The sequence below is a fragment of the Mchenga conophoros genome, linkage group LG3 (genome assembly GCF_057382185.1).
Source record: "Mchenga conophoros isolate Kocher_MC1m ecotype Shallow Benthic linkage group LG3, M_conophoros_male_GT1.1, whole genome shotgun sequence".
NCBI lineage: Eukaryota > Metazoa > Chordata > Actinopteri > Cichliformes > Cichlidae > Mchenga > Mchenga conophoros.
The window spans coordinates 27,369,374-27,392,239 of record NC_140528.1 but is presented as its reverse complement, the minus strand read 5'-3'; the positions used below and the strand labels follow the sequence as shown (position 1 = coordinate 27,392,239).

Genomic DNA, 22,866 nt, shown 5'->3' with positions numbered 1-22,866 from the left:
TTGCGTCATTCTCCCATATGCTCTTTATGGTCTAGCTGCCTTAAATCTGCTATAGTAGAGATATTCTTGTTTCTCTTGGTCTAGAATATTCATCGTGTTTAACTCTGGACCCATCCTGGCCAAGGGGGACCCTGAGAGAGAACAAAGGACGCACCTGGCATCAGTAACAAGCTACAGGCTCCTTGCACATCATGCGCCCATGCCCAGTATCCTGCTACCCAAAGTTCAGTCCATCAAGAACAAGCTTGAAGACTTCAGGACCAGAGTTAATTCTAGAGAGACATCCGGGACTGCCACCTCTGCTTCAGTGAGACATGGCTAAAACCAGCGATACTGGACTACGTCTTGCAGCTCGCAGACTTCTTTTCGGTTTACCGCATGGACAGAAAACAGAGTCAGGGCAGAAAAGAGGTTGTCTGGTGGTGAACAACAAATGGTGGGACAGAGCAAGCAATTCTCCACTCACATACTCTTGCTCACCCAATCCGGAACTTTTGATTATTAAAAGTTGCCCTTTCTATCTCTCTCAAGATTTCACTGTGGTCATTGCCTTATTTGAGCTACCTGAGGCTGTCACACAACAACAAGCACTTCATTCACTTCACCGTGCTTACTATTATGGGAGACTTTAACAGAGTAAATCTCAAACACACTTCATAATCTATAACAGCACATCACCAGCCCCACCAGGAGCACTAAGACATTAGACCACTTCTACACTCTGTTCAAGGACTGCTACAGAGCACAGTGTTTTCTGGCATTTGGAAAATCGGACCATGCCGCCACCTTCCTTATGCCTGTTTACAAACAAAGGCTAAAGCAGGAAGCACCAACCCACGCTGTCCGGGCCCTGAACAAGGTGTAGGACTTGACTGTAATGCTTCACGTCACTGCATGCATTCTTATTAGCACTTCCTAAATTGTTATTTGCACATTATTTTGTTTTTTACTGTAAATTTCTATATTTTCAATCTGTAAATGTTGTAAATTTCTTTACTGTACTTAAATAGTTGGGCATTGCACAGCAATAAGTATTTCACTACATGTCGTACTGTGTATGATTATGTGCGTTACAAATAACATTTCAATTTGAATTTAAATATGATCAACCTATCTCTAATAATCAGCTATGTACCACAGGCCTTCAAGCTGGCTGTAGTTAAACCTTTACTCAAAAAGCATCTCTAGACCCAGCAGTCTTAGCTAATTATAGGCCAATCTCCAACCTTCCTTTCATATCAAACATCCTTGAAAGAGTAGTTGTCAAACAGCTAACAGATCATCTGCAGAGGAATGGCTTATTTGAAGAGTTTCAGTCAGGTTTCAGAGCTCATCACAGCACAGAAACAGCTTTAGTGAAGGTTACAAATGATCTTCTTATGGCCTCTGACAGTGGACTCATCTCTGTGCTTGTCCTGCTAGACCTCAGTGCAGCGTTCGATACTGTCGACCATAATATCCTATAATAATAATAATGATAATGGATTACATTTATATAGCGCTTTTCGAGACCCTCAAAGACCCTTTACAATGCCACTATTCATTCACTCTCACACACTGGTGGAGGCAGCTACAGGTGTAGCCACAGCTGTCCTGGGGCAGACTGACAGAAGCGAGGCTGCCATATCGCGCCATCGGCCCCTCTGGCCAACACCAGAAGGTGGTAGGTGATAACGTCTTAATACTTACAGTATACACGGGATACATGGAACCCACATTGGGCCCAGAGATTATGAAGATTTTTATTATAACTTATTTCTGCAGTTAGTGTAAAATTCATAGTAAATCATAATCAAAGTCTAGCACTCAGCTGCACAGGATACTCAGAGTTCTCAGGAGGCCTAAAGCAGGCTACAGCCAGAGGCTGTGTCAATCAAACGACAGGAAATGTTTTGAGAAGTACAAAAGATTCACAAAAGGTGAAATTGGTCATTCTTTGTTCTTCACACTGTGCTGTGTTGATGATATGTGACTTGTCTCTGCTTGTGTGGTATTTCATAATCTGATGTATCAAATGGGTGGAGAAAGTAAAAATTAAAAACTGAGTAAACACCATGTCCGAAGAGGATTTGGAGAAACTCAACGCGAGTTGAGACAAGAACACACTGACAAAATCCGGGTGTGGAGACGAAATTCTACTCGGTAGAGTTTAAAGAAATTGTAAGTTTCCCTTCTTACTTCATTTGACTTATTATAGATTATTGATGAGTGGAGACAAACATTTTATTTAAAAAAAAAAAGTCATCGAATGATTATTTGAATTGTTTCAAAACAGAAACTGTGTGGTTTTTTTTCTGTGAACAAAACTGTTGTGTTTTTACTGAACCAGTCGGTAATGTTTTGCTGGCTAATGTCAGCTTGGTTTTAGTAGAAACCTGCTGCTCCCTAGTTAATTTGAATAGACTCACAGCTGTAACTGTGGAGAGCATGTGTGATCATATTCTGGGAATGACAGCAACAGAATAGTTAGTTCATCATGTTTTCTGCCTGTTGGGGATGTTTGTTGTTTTGATTTCCTTTTGGATTTGTGGATTTTGTGATGTGGACCCTTTTCTATCAACAACAATGCAGCTAATAACCAGTAGTAGGTAGTTTCCAGTTTCATTTCATGTCGTGTTTATACATTAGGGTTCTTTACCACCTGCTTTCAAAGAGTTATGTGTTTTTATTGTAATATCTGATCTGTTTTGCCTCTGACATTTGCCCTCAATACAGTAAAAATGACTAGAGATCAAAACTACTGAGACTAAACCTAACAAGAAGTAAACTGAATTGAAATAAAATAAACAAAATAAGGAAAAACCAGATTAGAAAATATAAAACGATAATAACTCTTGTCAACAAACAGAAATTCTTTTTGATGAATAAATAAAAACATGAAGCTGTGAACAGTTGATGTAAAAGTGTACTTCTATATTTCTTGTTAAACATGGTTACAGCTTTGATGTTCAAAGACACACCAGTAGTAATACGATGGCACTAGTCCAAGATGGCGGCCAACCAAACCGGTTTGACAACCGGTTTGACCACCGGTTTGACAACCGGTTTGACGACCGGTTTCGTGCGTGTGCGCATGCACGTTCAGGTGTGCTACCGGTTATGCTTGTTCATACCCTCTGGGCGGGAACGACTCCTCCTAGTGGGATGTGCTAGGTTGTATAGGTATAAAAGTGATCCTTTCACATTCTAAGAGCATCACCGCCACGGCCTGAGGAGCACCGACACATCGCGCTAAGGATCCCCGACGCATCGACCTATGGAGCACGGAATGACATCTGCATCAACCATGACACCCAGCCAGGACATCGCCCATGCCACAACCGCTCTAGGTATGTCTTCAGGAGTATGCAGTCGGGGTCCTCAACGTAAAAAGCAATGCTGTGAAAACGCCGTAGATGGAACTGTATTTAAGTTAGAATATCGAGGCGCCGAAGGGTATGTGTATGCCATTAAATATAGCGAAGGGGCAGTTGTGCTTAGTGTAGATTGTGGCGAGGGATTGTTTTGGGGGGAACCCCAAGTCATGTCTACTAAAAACTGGAAGCTCTTCCGCACCGTAGTGTGTGCGGACCTGGACAATGTGGGCTTCCCAGAGCTGCTGTATGTTTCCCAGTGGAACAGTGCATCAGGCCCTGAGCTTTACAGGGTTGAGGCTGATCGTTTCAATCGCAACCCAGACGACTTTATTTTTCTCAGTGTATGTGATGACAGGGATAGTCTTATTGCTTCCAGAGGGCTTGAAAACTGGAGGTTAAATCCTTACCCTCTAAACCTCGAAGAGCGCACAAGATGGTTTAAGGACTTGTTTTTTATACAGTGGTGCGACTGGAGAGGTTTGTCGCGTCTGTTTAGCCAGATTGATGACGCGATCAAGAGGGACAGACTCAACACGGCGTACGAGAGTATTAGAAAACGCCTTGTTTTTGACGATCTGGCGAGTTGTCCGAAGACTGGTTTGCCTGCTACCCTGTGCAAACCTAAAATCATAAGACCTTCCGACAGCTAAACAATAAACTGGTAGGTTTAATGTGCGGGTGTGTTGGGGTTGAGTGTGTATCTATGTGACAAATTAACAGGTTGTGGTTTTCATTTTACAGAGAATGACACGCCCTCGTGGGACCTGTTGGAGTCACCATCAACAGAGCTGCTAATCCCGACCCCCCAGACTCCACCACCCTCACAATGCTCGCAGGACCCCCTCACATCAGACCTGTGGGAGGAAACTGTAATCGACATCAAACTCGCAACTCTCCACCTGTTGATGTTGGCTTTGAATGAGTTTCTACAAGAGACATGTTACGGATGCCAAACAGGCCACCCCAGTCAGGTGCAACACAGCTGCTTGCAGGAATTGTCTGAGTATTTCTTCGACACCTACTATGATGATGTGATGATAAGGCTCCAGACTGACCGATTCATCCCTGCCATCCGGCTGTTTGTACGCTCATCCACTGCAGATGGGTCTGGAACACAAATCCGCAGAGTTGCAGAACACATCATGTGTGAACTGAGATCAGAGCGATATATAGTATGCGCCATTAATGACAACATTGGGCACATGCTAGATGTAAGTACTTGCGCCCGCAGTGTTAAACCAGCCATGCTCCGCATGATTGGAAACTACTGGGCTGGGTTACATCTGGTTTAATGTGGGCTGTTCAAGTATCCATTGTCTGTGATTGTGTCTTTGTGAAAATTAAATAAAAAGACGTGTTAACATCAACATCTTAGTCATTTGTGGTTTGTAAATCATGGAAAGCACATTGCATAAAATATATCATGATCCAGCCCATCCTGCGGGGTTAGCCAGTTTAAATAAGCTTAAATAAGCTACATATAGCGGCAGGGGAGGCATCAGGTGTAACACCTCCACTATCTCAGGTCAAACATTATTTAGAACAAGACGACACTTACATACTCCATAAACCTGCGAGGATCCATTTCCCCAGAAATAGAGTATTGGTGACAGGGGTCGACAAACAGTTTCAAGCCGATCTGGTTGACATGTGTGAATATGTGATCATGCGGAGCATGGCTGGTTTAAAAAGCTTCAGCTTCACCCATGGCTCCAACACCATTGTGAAGTTTGCTGACGACACAGTGGTGTTGGGTGCCATCTCCAACAACGATGAGGCGGCCTACATGGATGAAGTGAATAATCTGGCATCGTGGTGCCAGGACAACCACCTCCAGCTGAACGTCAGCAAGACCAAGGAGCTGGTGGTGGACTTCAGAAGGGGTCAGCACAGAGACTACAAGCCCATTATCATCAATGGAGCTCCAGTGGAGAGGGTGCAGTCCTTCAAGTATCTTGGTGTCCACATCTCCTCAGACCTGACATGGGCTGCCCACATTCAGGTCCAGACCAAAAAGGCTAGGCAGCGCCTGTATCACCTACGACAACTGAGGAAGTTCAGGGTCTCTCCAAAGATCCTCAGGATTTTCTATACAGGCGCTGTGGAGAGCATCCTCACACAGAACATGACATCGTGGTTCGGGAACAGCTGTGTGAAGGACCAAAAAGCTCTCCAGAGAGTGATCCGTACAGCCGAACGCTGCTGCAGGATTGCTCTCCCCCCGCTTCAGGACACCTACACCAGGAGATGCCGGACTAGAGCAGATACTGAAGGACCCGTCCCATCCTGGCAACAAACTGTTCCAACTTCTGCAATCTGGTAGAAGGTTCCGCATCATCCGGGCAAGGACAGAGAGACTCAAGAGGAGCTTCTATCCCCAAGCCATCCGTGCCCTAAACACACACACCCGCCCTCTCACATCATCTATAATTGACTGAGTCAGGACTCTCTTCCAGACACTCTAAACCAAGGCACAATGTACATTTCAATTCCTTTAACTTTAAATATGTTTATATTGTCTATCCTGTAAAATAGTCAGATGTCTATTCATATTAATGTACAGAATTCACCTGCTTGCTGCTACTACTGCACATTCACCCAGTGTATATACTATATATATATATATATAATGTTCTTCCTCTACACCCCCCCCCCCAATTTTTGCACATGTCGAGGAGCGTGTCAGGCTACATTTCACTGTGTGTTATACTTGTATAACTATGCATGTGACAAATAAAGAACCTTGAACCTTGAACCTTGAACCATAGGATGCTTTGCTGACAGGATTAACTTCACTCTCGGGGTAACATTTAACACAACCGTGGTGAAAACATCCTGCAAATTCATAAGCTGTATTACTTGTGGGGTCAAAACCGTCCACAAAATACGGTCCAACCCTCTGTTCGCCTCCTCTGAGAGCATGTTTGACCACTTTGCTGGTGGTGTGGGACACGTATTGAAGCCATTCAATAGAGACGTTAGAAAACGTCTTGTTCTGCTCAACGTATGCCCCGTCATACGTGAGAGCGAGCGCGTCTCTAGGCAGAAACAGCGTTTTATACACACCCATACTAAATGCAGCCAGGGTGGTATACGTGAATGGATCAACTTGTGTACAACCCAGTAGCGTGTCACGATAAATGATGCATGCTTTACGCAGGACATCAACATCGTTAACACAGTAACGCCTGAGTTCAGCCTGAAAATCAAAGGGATTCTGTGAGGCAACCTGGTACCATTCCATGAATCGCACCTTATCGCTTTCAGACATGTGCTCATAGCCGTAGAAGGAGGGGTCTGGGTACGGGCCCACATAACGCTCATTATCCCTCGTATTAAACCTGTGTGGGAAATGGCCCTTCTGCAGGTCTTGAAAACCTAAAGCAGAGGGTATTTTGGCAAGGCCCATGGGCAAAAAGCTGAACGAATCAATCCACCGCTGGTCATAGTCCCTGTCATGCATTAAAATCACACGGCTGCCGCTCATTATGACACTAGGTGTTATGCTCTGTCTGACAAAGTACTCGAGGAGTATGTAGTTATCAAAGCCAGATGCATTATGTGCTATGAAAGTGTACCCACGAAACCTTGGGCGTCTGTAATGCTGCACAAACGCCTCCACACACTTTAATGTATTAAATGTGAACTTATTGCCCTTCAGATCAGACGCACACACAAAGTTAGCCTCGTGTTTACCGTTGTGGTACCGCGTCTCAAAATCATATAAAATGTATTTATCGTTAGGCTTCTGTTTTTCAACAGGCTGTATGAAACACTTTGGTCGGAGTCTCCTGCTAATTTAGGTTCGCGGCAGTGCTCGCATCCAGGCTGCGCACATTTGTGTGGCAATTTCTTGGATTCTCTATATGTGGTGCCACAGTGCATGCAATGTTTCATATTATCACAGGGGATCATGTTGTGTTTTAATTCAGGTAATTTGTGTTGTTGGTAACAGTGTTGTGATTTGCAGATGCGGTTACAGTCGCTGCATTTCACTGTGGGTCCCCTGTGATGTTGACAGAGTGTGTAACATGTGTTACATCTATGTTTACAGCTGTGCTGTAATGGTGTATTATATATACTGTAACAGAAATTACACACATAGGACCCCCCCAAAAAAGCGGTCGGGTTTAAAATCAGGTGGTAATGTTGATTATGGAGATACATCATCAACGTGTTAGGGTTTGGCTCTTCATGTGTGTAAAAACATTCCAGGCGTTTACGCCCTTCTGTGTGGTAATAGATTACAATCTTAATGTTGAAGTGCTTCTCAAATTTACCGACATCAGAGAATGATACTTGCTGTGTGTCGCATAGACCTACTTCAGCATGCATCTGTTTAGCTGTAGCAAGTTTTTCATGCTCAGAGGATGATGAGTTTAATGAATGTGCTATGCATAGGGAGAAGCACAAATTGTTGTTTGTGTTGTTTGGTGTGTATAAATGTCTGCCTTTCTTTGAGAGAATCTCATCATAAGGTATGTGCGCCAGTCTTAAGCGAGCCCCACCACTACTGTTCTGAGCTATCGTGACAATAAACTCTAATTCATCATCGCCGATAGATTCATCATTACTCTGCATAACTTGTGCAATTTGATCGAGAAACAGCTCCGGATCATACCGATCATCAGCGTTTAAAACAGCCTGAACATCTGAAGCCAGCGAGGGGCCACGCAGGACCACGTTTAGAACACTGCCCTGTTGGGATCCCGCCACAGCTCTGTCTATCACATTGGCTAAGCACTCGCGCACGCGCGCCAGCACTTGTTCTGGATGATCGAGACTTATACCTCTAAAATCAAGGCGTTCACGCAATTCGCGAGCATTAAAATTAGGTATCTCTCTAATGTGCGACTGAGAGCGACTGCCGGACCCAGACTGCACAACGGGCTCAATTACAGCAGTATCTGTTTGTGAGAAATTTACAATGATTGAGGGGGTGTGTTGTGTTGCAGCATCACCAGCGGAGCCCGGACACGCATGTGTGGTTGAAGTAATAGTAGAAGCGGTAACAGGCTCAATAACAACTGCAGTAGCTGCAGCAGAGGTGACCCGGCTAGAATGTGCATCAGACGCAAAATCACCAGCAGCACAAGCTATATGGTTAGCATCAGTAACAGCAACGGCCCGAGCAACACCTGCTGTACTATCACTATTATTAGCAACAATAGCCCCATCAGCAATAGCAGACGTAGGAACAGTCTGACAAGGATGTGTATCGGATGAGGATGATGCTGCTGCACTACTAAGTCTTGCATGCAAAACTTGGCATTTGTTTACTATTTGCGCAGCCCACTGGTTATAAGCCTCAAAGTCAAACCATTTAGCTCGAGTGGAGGTACCATCATTGTGTTTGAATAATTTACGGGGTGGGTCCATGGTGTGGATTTTAAAAGTCAGCGATTTAAAAAGCGGGTACTAATGAGATCTAATAAACCCCAGGTACTGTTTATTGCCTGCCGGGTACTATTTAGACCACCAGCTATTTCATGCAAGTTGCCCTGTGCTGCTTCTTGATGTTGATTGAGTTTAGTGACTATTTCTTGTAAGCCCTCCTGTACTGCTTGTTGAAACTGGTTGAGTTTAACTGCTATTTCTTGCACATGCCTCTGTACTGCTTGTTGATGTTGGCTGAGTTTAGCATCGATCAAAGATAGGATATCATTTTTTGAAGCTATATGACTTTGTTCAGCAGGCTGAGCATCTGGAAGCTTAATGTAAACATCATACGCCGCTGATATTTGAGAGTCTGTTATGCCATCTTCTTCTAAATCTATGTGTGAATCAACGCTATTTCTGACACATTCTGGGGTGGTGGGTATATGAACTAGATCAAAATCTGATATACTGTACTCAAAAACATGAGAGAAATCGCGAGGTAGCCACTCACTCGGGGGTGTTGCAGGTTCGCTGATGAAGATCGGTTCTGACTCTCCACTGTTGCACAAAGCTCCAGGTTTTTGTTGTTCTGGGAGGTCAATACTGCTTAAACATTCCAAAAACGTCTGGAATCGTACGGTGTCCTGATCATTATGAGGAGGGGTGCTGTTCTGCAGTCTGTGAAGATAGATAGACATGTGTTAAAACATTTTATACATGTACCCATTTCAAACTGAATAAGCCTGTCTCCCTCTCTCTCTTTTTATCTAATTTATATATGCCTATGCTTACCTTGTAGTGTGCGTTATTCGGGATGGTCCTGCTTCTCCACACACCCGGTTCTCTGGCGTGGTTCTGTATGTGTAAAACGGTCAGTTTAGAACATTTGTAATTGTTTAAACCCCTTTAAAAAAAAAATACACAACTATACATCGCGTTGTATACACACCTGATGTAAGGTTGGGCTCTGTGGTAGCGATGTCTGAATGTTTTCCTGCTCAGTTTGTTAACCCTGGAACAAATCAAACAAAAACGTTATTACATAATTTAAAACAATCGCTAGTTTAAAACATACATACGTTTAAAAATCCAGTAATGCTGTACACACCTTGTGCCTGTTAGAGGACTAGTTCCAGCTGTAAAAGCGCCCGTTTCTAAAGAAAAGGGTCCTGGGCCGTTCTCCCGAACTCCTAAAAATTAAGCTTTTGTTTTAGGAAAAAAAATAGTTTGAATATCCTATAATATGTTAACATAACACTTTTTAAAAATCCAATAATAGGTTTTGTTTTACTTACCGTTTACGATGTCCATGTTATAAAGAACGATGTTAGTGTTGATGATCGCAAAGAAGATGGTGTGCTCTGCAGCGAATCTTGAGGCGTAAATGGCTCAGGGTTTCGGGCTCTGAGCGTGTTTTTTTATATAGGGTGGGTGTTTCCAAAAAGAAAGGTATGTCGCCAATCAATTTAAATGAGACCCTACAGGGCTTTTGTCTTCTCAAGGAATTACAAAGGAGCCGATACTTCAGACAATAGGCGGGGTCGCCACCCGACTGGTACACCTGCCCCATTTACCTTGTCGAGGAATTACAAAAAGAGCCAATACCGGCCACTTTAAACAATAGGTTGGGCCCTTGTTCGCATGGTACTCTCAACAACTAAGTGATACCCGCGGTGGGCTTTTACAATCCTGAACAAATTCAAACAATTAGCCAGCTGTTGAAAAGTTGGAGCGGGTCTGGGCGACTGGTTTTAGAAGTATCACTGTAGCGTTTATTTTCTAAAGGGCTGAATGTTATTTGTGACTATCTGTTGTGTTAAAAACTACTCTGAAACCATGAAACCACTTACAGAAGAAATGGACCGTTTGATCCGTTTTTAAATAAATAAAATGCTTGCATCGGTGCAAGGTGTGACACCAGAATCACAAAATGAGTGTATTTAAAAGACGATTAGTCTGAAAAGAGCGATACTGGCTGCTTTGGGGGAAAAGGTGACATTGTGTGCAGCGTGTTTTAGAAGTAGCCCCAATAGCATTTATTTTCTAAAGGGCTGAATGTTATTTGCGACCATCTGTTGTGTTAAAAACTACTCTGAAACCATGAAACCCCTTACAGAAGAAATGGCCCGTTTGATCCGTTTTTAAATAAATTAAATGCTTGCATCGGTGCAAGCTGAGACATTGTCAGATTTAGAAAATTAGTGTGATTAAAACACTATTACCAACACTTTTGACTAGAGCACCCCCTCTTTATTAAGTTTTATTAAGGTAAACCTATAAACTCATGTAACCCCTCTGACGCCCTGTGGTGTTTCCACACATGAACACCCATACCCCCCACCACACCTGAACGCGCATGCCCACACGCACGAAACCGGTCAAACCATATTGGACTAGTGCCATCGTATTACTACTCACACCCTGTAAACCGAATGTACAGTCCAAACTTGTACTCAGATTTAACCAACCATCAGTTTCTGCTGGGCTTTACTCAGACAAACATGCACACACAAACACTGACGTGGATGCTGCTGCTATATACAGTTTTCCTCAGGACAAAGTTGGTCTCCTGTAGCTGCAGCTTATAAAAATCCATGTTATACAGTTTCTTCTGTGTAATAAATATATACATTTTTTTAAAGTATTGAAAGATATAAGTATTTTTCAGATGAGCAGCTGAGACTTATTCCAGGTACCACATGTTTGGACTTGTTCAGGGCAAAGTGATCATGGTTAAATTAACAGAGTCAAAATGCAATGACTCCATCAGCATTTATAAAACACCATAGTGAATGCCCCAGTGTTAGAGGAAATATCCTCAGTTTGTAGTGTTAGTTGGGTTAAAAAACAAACAAAAACCTTGCTTACGAACTTTTGATAGATATAGATTTATTTAGACTTTTGATGTCTCTTCGCTTTCAAAGAGTTCTGTTTTAATTGTAATACCTGAATTAATGTACTTTAATCTAGCCTCTGACACTGTAAATACAATAATAATTAATAAAGATGGAAACTAATAGAAACTAAACAAAAACTATTTATTTTCAAAAAAAAAAAAGAGACAAAAAATTGAAATGAGCAAATTCATTTCAGTTCAGAGGCACCTGGACTTCCGAGACACACTGAGCATGTGCAAAGGCTCGGCAAACCGAGACAATGCCAGCCTTTGACATGTTTGAGAAACTAGTCAACAACGGTTGGTAAAACATACTTTTTAGAAAATATTAATCTCGAAGGAAAACTGTTACATCCAAATGGTAAATGAAATGAAAATGAAATACAAATGAAGAAAGCACAAACAAAGCAGGAAGACGTTGACCTTGTTCAACAGCTGAGAGCTGCACACATGGAAGCTAATGAGAGCAATTCAGATGAGTTAACATCCTTGATTACCAGGATTATGAGAAAAGAACAAAACCGAACATGGATGCACCACTTGTATAGGTTTAATACCCGTAAATAAACGGTTAATCCCACAAATCACTGCTAAATCATAGAAGACATAGAAAACATAGTTTCATGTCAATTCTGGACCCCTCCTCTTGATGCACGGACACTCCCATGAGTCAACTCAGCAGAACTCGATTCCTTTCTTAAAGAAAAAGGTTAGTTAGCTCATGTCCCAGGCAACATCAGGGCGCCTCCTCTGGAGTAGCTCCACTCCGGACCTGTAACCCTGCAATAAAAGATGTCAGTATGTGTTGCATATTAGGTTTGCTTAACACCTGGCTCCACAGGTGCCTGCATCCACGCTACCATTGCCTGGAAAAGATCTGGAAGTTAAATCAAACTTCACACTTGCAAACAATTGTAGATCATAAGAGTAATAAAGTATTCAGCATCAAAGTTAAGTATCATGTGCAGGTTTTGTCAGATCATTAAACCACTATTATTGCCATAGTCAGTGACTTTCCTTAAGCAAGTCACTCATGTCATCACTATGAACTCGACAGCAGTCAGATAATGAGCCCAACACTAAAAATGTCACACAATCACTGCACTTCTGCTCTAACATCACTGTCTGTGCTGAATCCTTCACAAGCACTCTTAGAGAGAAACAAACATCAGCAAAACACACGAATAGGGATGGGTATTGATAAGATTTTAACGATTCCGATTCCATTTTCGATTCTGTTTAACGATTCGATTCTTTATCGATTCTCTTATCGATTCTTTTTTTTTTTTTTTAAAAAGGAGAACACTAAGGTCGATTAGCTCAGAGCTTTGTTTTATATCTTCTCTTTGAACAAGATAGAAATTTAGGAGTAACATGGCCTTACAAACCCAACAGTGAGATCTTGAGAGATCCACAGCCTACGGCTCTTCAATGGGGTGTCACACGGTCCCCAGGAAAAAAAAATTGTAAATGTAAAATAATAAAATAAATATTCTTGTGAGACATATCACATATTGACGGGGTCGGGTTATGTTAAAAAGTATAAATTGTTATACTTTGTTCATTGGTTCAAAGGTACCCCACACTTCTTTTTTTGTTTGCTTGTTTGTTCTGGTGTATTTTTCATTTGAACTGTTACTCTGCCAGAGTACTCATATTTACAAGATGGCATTGAACGCCCCATTGGTGTATCAGGAAAACTATTTTGTACGTATGTTCCTTGAAGGGGATTGAAGTCGTTCTTTTTTCCACCGCAGCGAAGGGCTAGGAGTAGGAGAGGAGCTGCTGTATGTTTTTGTTATCGAATCGATCTGATTGTGAAATAAAGCATATGCAGTGAGAAAGCAACTCCAGGAGTCATCCCTGCCTTAAAGCTGCAACATTCTTCTGTAGCAATAACAAAGTATAACATAAATCATTCTGTAGCAATTACACAAGAATATCCAGTAATGTCCCTGCCCACAATTAAACACATTCACTTACCAAAAATCGGGGGCATCTGCTGTGGCAAATGGGTGCAAGCCTTTGACCACAAACTTAGACACTGCTCGGTGACATTAGTCTATCCTGGCCTGAAAGGAGACGCTACCGGCAGACTGCAGCGAGAACTGCCAGCATCTGAGCCAGACTCTGTCTGTCTCTCTCATCATGGTCACCTACATGTACAGTAATGGCAGGTTTTGGAATAAGGCAGATTGCGCTAACATAATATGCACTGTTAGTTGATTATTTACCTGCCGCATTAACGGGAGAGGACGTGCAAACGTTAGCGCTGCTGCTGGGTTGAGAGTCACGAGTCCGGAGCGGAATTAAAAACGCGTGTCATCGCGTGTTTTGTGAGCAAATGCTTTTGCATATTCGTAGTGTTTCCTCCCTTAAATGAAATATCTACTTTGCAAGTTGCCCTGTTGTCATCGGTTCTCATAAAGTATAATCAAACTTTTGAGCGTTTGAGCCGCTTAGGCGCCGTGTTTCCTGCCAGGTAAATGACGCTCCGCAACGTGGTGACGTCATTCGGGGCGACTGGAATCGATAAGGGAATCGTTTGCAAAAATGGCAAACGATTCCAAGGAATTGAAACAGTGGGAACCGGTTCTCAACAAGAACCGGTTTTCGATACCCATCCCTACACACGAAGCATCCCGGAGGTCAGTCCTGGATCAACAGATTCCAGAGGTGCTGCAAAAAGGCCATAACGTTAACACTCTGCTGTAAAAGAGGTAATACTGGTTTCAAACACAGTATGTCTCACACTGCATTCACAGTTCCCCTGTAATATTCACATTTTCTCAACAACATAGTGTAATTGCATAACCAACATATAGCCAGTAAACACAGTTTCCTTCACACATAAACCCAGTAATCCTGTGAAAAAAACATTAACCAGTTGTGTGTCCTGCTATAAATCACATGATCAAATCACATGATTAACCCCCTGCTGTAGAAAAGAGAATGCAAATGTTAGCGCTGCGCAGGTATATACACATTTTCTCTGTGAGCAATACTCATGAATAATACACCCCTGGTATATTCACAAACACGGAGAAAAATGACAGCTAAAAAGATTACATTTGCAGAGTCGACATAGTCATGTGACCCAGCGTTTCCTCCTGGCCTGCATTTTTACCATTGCAAAAGACACACACACAGATGCATCCGGCCCTCTGCTCTGATAATGTGTAGCTTGCTCATCAGCTTAGAAGTGACCGCAACGCAACCTCACACAGTGTTGGTTGGTTTGCCGCACAAAAGACGCAAATACTTGCACAGTGATAAAGATTTTAATATTTAATTCATCTTCTCCATCTTGTAGTTTTAGCTTTTGTATACAGGGTTCAGCATATTGCTTGTTTTTATAGTTGTGCTCTACATCTCAACATAATAGGATGACAGGTTTTCAAACCGGTCAAGTGCCTCTATGCACTTCATTAGTTTAGGTATTTTCCTATTTTCCTTCATCTCACATGTCATTGTACTGAATTTGAGCAACCCTAAGCTTGATGCAGACTACTTTTAGAATTTATCCACCTCAATTAAATCTATGGTCTGGAGCACAGGCTGCCGTTGATCAGGGCATATCTTAACTGCTGCTGGTGTGGGCATCTCTGCATGCTCATCAAGGCCGCTGTGTTTTCAGAAAACGTCTAACATTTGTTTATGGCAATATCCAAAAAAATTTGCGCTGCCGGGAGCGATTATTATTATTTTTTTTAATGAATGTGCCGTCTCCCTGTGAGGCAGTCTTGCTTACTCGGGAATCCATGATAACAACACAACCGGTGCCACAGACCACGCCTGCTCCGCACTAATTCACACAAACGCACACAAACACAACAACACAATTTAGGCCTACCATGGGCGATTGTAGCTCAAGAGTTGGCAGTTTGCCTTGTAATTGGAAGGTTGCTGGTTTGAGCCCCGGCTTGGTTGTTGTGTCCTTGGGCGAGACACTTCACCTACCGCCTACTGGTGATGGCCAGAGGGGCCGATGGCGCCATATGGCAGCTTCTGTCAGTCTGCCCCAGGACAGCTGTGGCTACAACTGTAGCTGCCTCCACCAGTGTGTGAATGTGAGAGTGACTGAATAGTGGCATTGTAAAGCGCTTTGAGGGTCACTTTTATTTCTACAAATGATTTTCCTTTTGCTTTAGAAAACTCCACCATTGTCCTACACGCAGGTGATTCAATGTCAAATGTTATACTGAATCACATTCGTATTTGGCAGTGGGAGGTTCTGTCATTGAACAGGTCTCTGAGACAAAGTTTCTCAGTTTAACTGTTAACAGTATGTTAAATTGGACAGTCACATAAATCAATTATTGACAATGGACAGGAGTGTTGCCATTGTAAAGCACCGCAGAAAATGCATTTCTAATAGAGTAATATAATAGTAGTAAACATTATTTTTGTCACATTTAGATCATTGTACAATAATTTGTTCAAGCACCACTGAAATAAAAGTTCCAAATTTCTCAAATCAAAGCAGTTTGTTTAATTTTAAACTGGCCATTCAATTTAAACTATGTTCAGTTTAAAGTTACCTGGTTGTCAAACTAACCAAATGCAGAGGACAGTGCAGCATAGAGGAATTCACTTCCACAGTTTTTGATCTTAGGAATGAACACAAAAAAATTGAGACATTATATATTTACACATAAATAATCCTTAGAATTGGTTATTTTTGTTTGGTTGTTGACATTTTAGGTGATGAGCATGTCGGGCCCTTGTTAATAAGTTAATAATTTATAAAGCAAAAGTGAGTCATATAAATGTTTATTTGAAACAATTAAGATGTGTTTAATGTGAAGATGTTGGTTTTCAATTGTTCTTCTGCTGCTTTTGAGCATTTTCTTTGTCTTTTATGTAGTACACGTTTTATGTATGTTTTTTAAAACATTTCTCGGACCCCAGGTAGAGTAGCTACTGTTATTGCATGAGCTAATGCGGATCTTAACAAACTAAACTTGGAAAAAACTAAAACAAACTAAAGTGGAAAAAGGACAATTTCAAAATTAAAAAATAAATAAATAATAGAACAAAAAATCCAAAATGATGCTGTGTATGTGGTGTATGCTGTACAGTGCAGCGAGGAATGCCCAGACCTCTACGTTGGAGAGAGTTTTTCGCCCACCTCAGAAACCTTCCTATGAAGTCCTCTAAGACAGCGGTCTCCAACCTTTTTTGCGCCACGGACCGGTTTGTGCCCGACAATATTTTCAGGGACCGGCCTTTAAGGTGTCGCGGATAAATACAACAAAATAAAACTAGTACCGGTACCGAAAAAAAGAAGATTTATTCATAACCAGAGATGGGCAGTAACGCGTTACTTGTAACGTGTTACTGTAATCCGATTACTTTTTTCAAGTAACGATTAAAGTAAGGGATTACTATTGCAAAAACGGTAATTAGATTACCGTTACTTTCCCGTAGGAACGCTGCGTTACTGCGTTACTAAAACCGTGATTTGTTTGCGAGAATGTCTCACGAAGCGAGTGCGACGTTGGTGACAACAGCTGTGTGCAGATCAACAATGGATCACATATCGAGTGCAGAGAGAGTATGAGCGTGCAGCGTTTAAAGCGTGGAAGTACTGACCTTACTTTGAGTTTGATTCCATAAAAAGTGACAAAAACATTAGTGTCCGCTGTGCGTGGGAAGAAAACTTCTTTTTACAGCGAAAAAACCCCTAAACTTCCAACAAGCAGCGAGTAGCTACGACGTGATGGGAAACTCACAGAGAAACTCGCGGATTCTTCCACTGACCGCGGCACACCTGCACCAGGGTAAACCTCCGCCTACCCCACTCCTGCTTTACAGGTGAAAATAGAGCAACAGGACCGCTGAGTCTTTGACTTTATTTATTTTCTGCTGTGTTTTACTTGCATCTATTTGAAAGACTGAGTGTAAACACACAAAATATTTTATTTTATGTGCTGGAATGTGCAGAAAATAGGTTTAAATGTTAAACTAATTTATTCAAGTCAGAGAATGTTGCAGATAATTAAATTTTTGCAACTAAGTAATTAATTACTTTTGAAAATAAGTAATCAGTAAAGTAACGGGATTACTTTTTGGGGGAAGTAATCAGTAATTAGTTACTGATTACTTTTTTCAAGTAACTTGACCAACACTGTTCATAACACACGTGAAAAGACCCAGGAAAACCGAGTAAACGAAAAAAATGATAACAAAATAACGCTGAAAACCGATAAAAACCCTGAAAACCATAGATTTCACACCCGAGTCTCTCGCGGCCCGGTACCAAACGACTCACAGACTGGTACCGGTCCGAGGCCCGGGGGTTGGGGCCCGCTGCTCTAAGACACCTCTAAGGTGTGGATGACAATGATGGATGTAGAACTGACCTTTTTATGTAAGATGACAGTTCCAAAGCAAACACACGTGGTCGATGCTGAGAGCGGTCCTGTTGCTGAGGTTGGGGTCATCCTGTAAACTCTTAGGAACTACCTCCAACGCTTCCGTGACTGGGATGCAAGTGAAGAGAGATGTAACATCGTACGAGACCATGGTCTCATCTGCCTCCGTAATGACACGATCATGTCACAGACCCTGCACTCTGCAGCTGTTTTTGTCCCCCTTTAGGACCGTCTGTATGATCCACTCAGTCACCTATAGCATCTCCTAGTTTCTGGCTTCGATTCTCAGCCTGTTGGAAGGCAGCTCTGAACACCACATCCAGAACACCTTGGATTTTGTTGAGACACTATGATTGCATTTGTATTATGTGCATTGTCGTTAGCCATGTTCTCACTGATGTATAGATGCTTCCACAGACAGAAATATGTTGTTCTCTCTCTTTTTGTTCTCCAGTTTGCAGACATCATGGGTGCTCATCAGTCCACCATTTATATCACAAACAAGAGCGACCGGTACACCCTTTGTGAGCCCAGGTGAATGCACATTTGTTCTTTAGTGTTACAGTCATGATTTCTAAAGTGGGCAGCATCTTTCTGTTACTGTAAAGCAAATGTCTACACGTGAAATATCTTAACTGCAAGCAGTTTAAATCTATTTTTTTCACTTTCTTTTACAAACTCATACATACTGACCTTTCATGCAGGTGAGTGCTGCTGAATAAAAAGTAAGATACATTCACATCAAACCAAGTAGAATCGAGCGCAGCAGCATAACACTTGTGTTTGTGCAAAGAAAGCTGCCACGGAGACAAACACTTAACACATCAGCACTTGAAATTAGAGTCATTTATAGGAAGTTACATGTTTGTCTTTGAAACGTTTTTTACTGTAACTGAGAAGCTGCCTGCACATCGCCTCACAGCTATATGTTTCTTTCTCTAAACAAACTGATCCACCTGCCTCATTAGGAGGAGGATGGATCCTGTTTGAATAAGAATATTAATTCATATTTTTCTCTTTTCTGAACAGTCTGCATCTTGTTAGCGGACGCTGCCAAATCCCATTGCCAGCCAAACTTGAGCCTTCTGAATGTGGCAACACTCTGTTCTCTGGCAGCACCGGGCGAGGATCTGTTGGAGTCTTCACCTACGATCTCTACGATACAGCTGCAAAGAGAGCTGATAAGAAAATAGCCGTCATGTTCTCGGTTCCTTTTGACAAACTCTTGTACTCTAACTGGTGCGCAGTCGGAGTCTTTGGTAGGGAGACAAACTGTGATAGTGCTCTTTATCGTAAGATGTATTACAGTCCTGAGAGAGGGTTTGTGAGAGGAAAAGCTGATGGTCATGATCTGACTCACACAGTTGACGATGTTACTGTTAAATCCAGCATGACAAAATTCAGCGTTGCAACACTGAAAGTTGAAGTACACAACATGGAACAAAATTAATTATGAAAATGGTCAGATTGCTTCACTTTAGCCTCTCAATACCCTACAATATTACTGTAGACTCACCAACACATCAGACTAATTTCTGAGCAGATAATAATAATAAGCAGTTTAATAATAAAATGACACTGAAAACCAAAATCAGTACAGATGCTTGCAGTTGATTTTGGTGTGAAACTCATCCATACACAACAGAACCTGCTCCTGACAGTTTGAGGTTTTATTTTTCTGAGCTGCAGCTGTTTGAATTTGCGAACCAGCTTTATAAACTCAGGGTTAACCCTTTGTAAACAAACAGCATACTGATCATTATTCATGTATTCCTGTTAAAGGGAGGTTAAATAGCTGAAATTAAACTTGCTTGATTACTGGGTAAGCTCAGTCCCTTTTTGAGCGTGCCCCCCCCCCCAAACACACACATTCATACATAAAAACACATGCAGTACACTGGCACTCAGTGTCTGACACGTACATGTGGTTTCTGTAGCAGTTCTCTGGGATTTTTGGAAGCCAATCCATGACTGATGGTTCTTCCTCTTTGCTTTTACAGGATTGGCTGTAGGTTATACTGAAAAATGAAGCCACGTCCAATCAGATGCTTCCCACATGGTATAATATGGTGGCTCAAAATCTGACATTTCGGTTCTATTTTCATCATTTCATCAGTTTAGGTTAATCATTCCATAAAACCTTACTGGTGCCTCCTTTGGTATAAATGGGTGTGGCTGCGTGATGATGTCATTGGTGCATGAAGCATTCCCTTAGTGTGACATGTATTTGCTGGCTGGAGAAACTGGAGCTACTGAAGTAAACATGTTACTGTAAGGCCACAGAGCAAACCGCAGAGGAACAAAACACTTTGCCTTTAATCATTTACACTGTGGAGCCCACCCCCAGATACAAAGAACCACCAACGCACCGATGTCTGAGGGAGTCCGCCACTGGCAGGGGAAGTGGTGGTGGGTGGAGATAGGCCTCCAAACCTTGGAGGGCCTGAGGTGTCCCCAGAGAGGTGGTGTCTGACACCCAACCTGACATATAGACACAGACATACAGGCACACATAGACACAAACATCCATTCCCACCCTCATGCTCTCATATGCACTCACTCCACACTCAACCAACGTGGAGACAGACATAAAGAGACGCTGTATACACGATCACACTCCCCAAGCGTACTCTACGAACTGGGTCTAGGTACCCCTGCCCCTGGAGGGGGGAACTGCACCCAGACCCAGGTGGTGTTACCCTTTTCCCTGCGGTGGGGAGAGGCAGACCGCCCCGACTCCGCAGCAGCAAGGAGGCCCCACACTCCAGACCGCAGCCGGACGGCCAACTCCTCCTAGCCCCCCCGCTCCAGCAGGCCGCAGAGAACGGGTGTGAGAGAAGACTCCAAACCTCCCTCCACCCGCTCATAGTAGTGTTGATGCATGTGTGTTCTAAGGTGCAATTAAAACCCAGGAGGGCATGGAGCTACCTGCCAGAGAGCAGCAGGTAAGCGCATAGTCCCTCCTGCTAGCCCTCAATGTCTACGTGTATTTAAAATTGAGAGGTGGGCAACGACGTCAGGGGTGGGGTGTACACCCTGATGGTAACTTGGACTCCGTGTATTGTGCCCACCCCCAAGATCCTATATGTATGTGTAATGAGAGTGTGAGTAATGTGAATGTCTAAGTTGTGGGATAAAATTGAGGCAGAGGCAGCCAGAAGGGGACAGGGGGGGGGGGGGGGGGGTAGCCTCCTCTGCACCCTGGTGACATACCCCTACTCCAAGGCCCTGCATGTGTGGGTGGTTGTGGTGGAGCGGGAAGAGGGAGGCAGCTGGAGATGGGGAGGGAAGGAAGGGAGGGGCAGGTGACCCCTCCCTGGGGCCAGCTCCCCCGCTGACCCCAGTAGGCACTCCCATACTCCGCGACCCACCAGGGAAAGGGGGCCCAGGCCCATCCAGACCGGGGCCCAGTGCAGCAGCGCCCCCCGGCCCCACAGAGCCCGGGACAGTCCACCCAACCCCACCACAGAGAAAACTGCACCCACCCCACCATCCACTCATCTTCCAGACTACATGAGACAATAGACGCCCAGGCTGAGATCTTCCTCCACCTCTCCTGTATCTCCCCCTCCTGCAGAGAGAGCTCCTGAGGAGAGGAAAGCTCCTGCAAGATGTGACAATCTCCCCCACCGGTTGAAGAGCCCCCCAGGTGGCTCGACGCACCGGCGGCACCTTGCGCCAGGGCTGGGCCCCCATGCACCCACCCGCCCACAACCCCAGCAACACACCAACCAGGACCCAAGGCCCCGAGGCCCGGCCAGGGCCCCAGCCCAGAGACGGAGCGCCCCCAGAACCTCACGCCCATCCCGGACCCACCCAGGGGCAGACAGGCTACCAGGTCAGTAACCCACGTCCGTCAGCACAGACCCTCCCCTAGCCCCGCTGCACGCAGCCACGAGGAAACAGTCACCTGAGAGCCAACAGAGCCCTTAATAGGCCATGACCGCTACCCCGGGTTGAGCCCCCCAAGGAAGATGCCTCCGGGGAACCCCCCGACGCCCTAGGCCTGTCCCTACCCCCACACCAATCACAACAGTGAAGGCGGGACCAAACTATGACCCCCCACCCCCACTAGGTGATGGAGCCGATCAAAGGAGCCCAGAGCAATTGATCTGATGTGGTGGCAGAGGCTGTATCAAAACTAATGTAATCTAATAGATAATTTCTATATTGGTTAGAATTAAGATTATTTTTATTTTTCCAGTTCATGAGGACTGTTTTCTTGGCTATGCATAGGGCAGTGAAGATCATATGGGCTATATTCTTTTCTGAAGTGACATTATCTAAGCTGCCCAACAAACACACTAAGGGGGAAGTTGGAATGTTACATTTCAGACACTTTGATAAGTCTTCACATATCTCGCGCCAAAACTTCTGCACTGGTGGACAGAACCAAAGAGCGTGGATGTAATTGTCTGGTGTATTGTTTTGACAGTGTGAGCAGTTGTTGGAAGATGTAAAGCCCATCTTGAACATCCGATGACCTGTATAGTGCACTCTATGTAGTATTTTGTATTGTATTAATTGCAGACTGGGATTTTTAATTAGATGAAAGGTTTTTAAGCAAATCTGAGACCAGAAGTTTAGGTCTAAGTTAACTGATAAATCCGCTTCCCATTTTGCAATAGGAAGTGATATTGATTATTTTACCTCTCATCACAGCTTTCCCTGCTTCCCATAGAACAGAAGCTGATGTTTCGGGAGTGTCATTATAGTCCAAATATGAAGTCCACTCTTTTTTAAAATATTTAATAAAGTCTTCATCTTTAAGTAGTGATATATTAAATCTCCAGTTTTTTCTTGGCGTAGTATTATTCTTGTGCATTAGTGTTAAAGATACAGGAGCATGATCGCTGAC

The 22,866-nt window shown here is 43.3% G+C and overlaps 2 protein-coding genes across 2 annotated transcripts in view; one reads left to right on the top strand and one right to left on the bottom strand.

The window, feature by feature from the left end:
• LOC146577945 (uncharacterized) overlaps positions 1-22,866 on the bottom strand; it is a 160,995-nt gene that overhangs the window by 24,749 nt on the left and 113,380 nt on the right. The window lies entirely within an intron of this gene.
• Positions 3,287-4,006, top strand: LOC146577950 (uncharacterized). Its single transcript, XM_085249740.1, has one exon. The coding sequence runs from the start codon at positions 3,287-3,289 to the stop codon at positions 4,004-4,006; it is 720 nt and encodes a 239-aa protein (XP_085105866.1).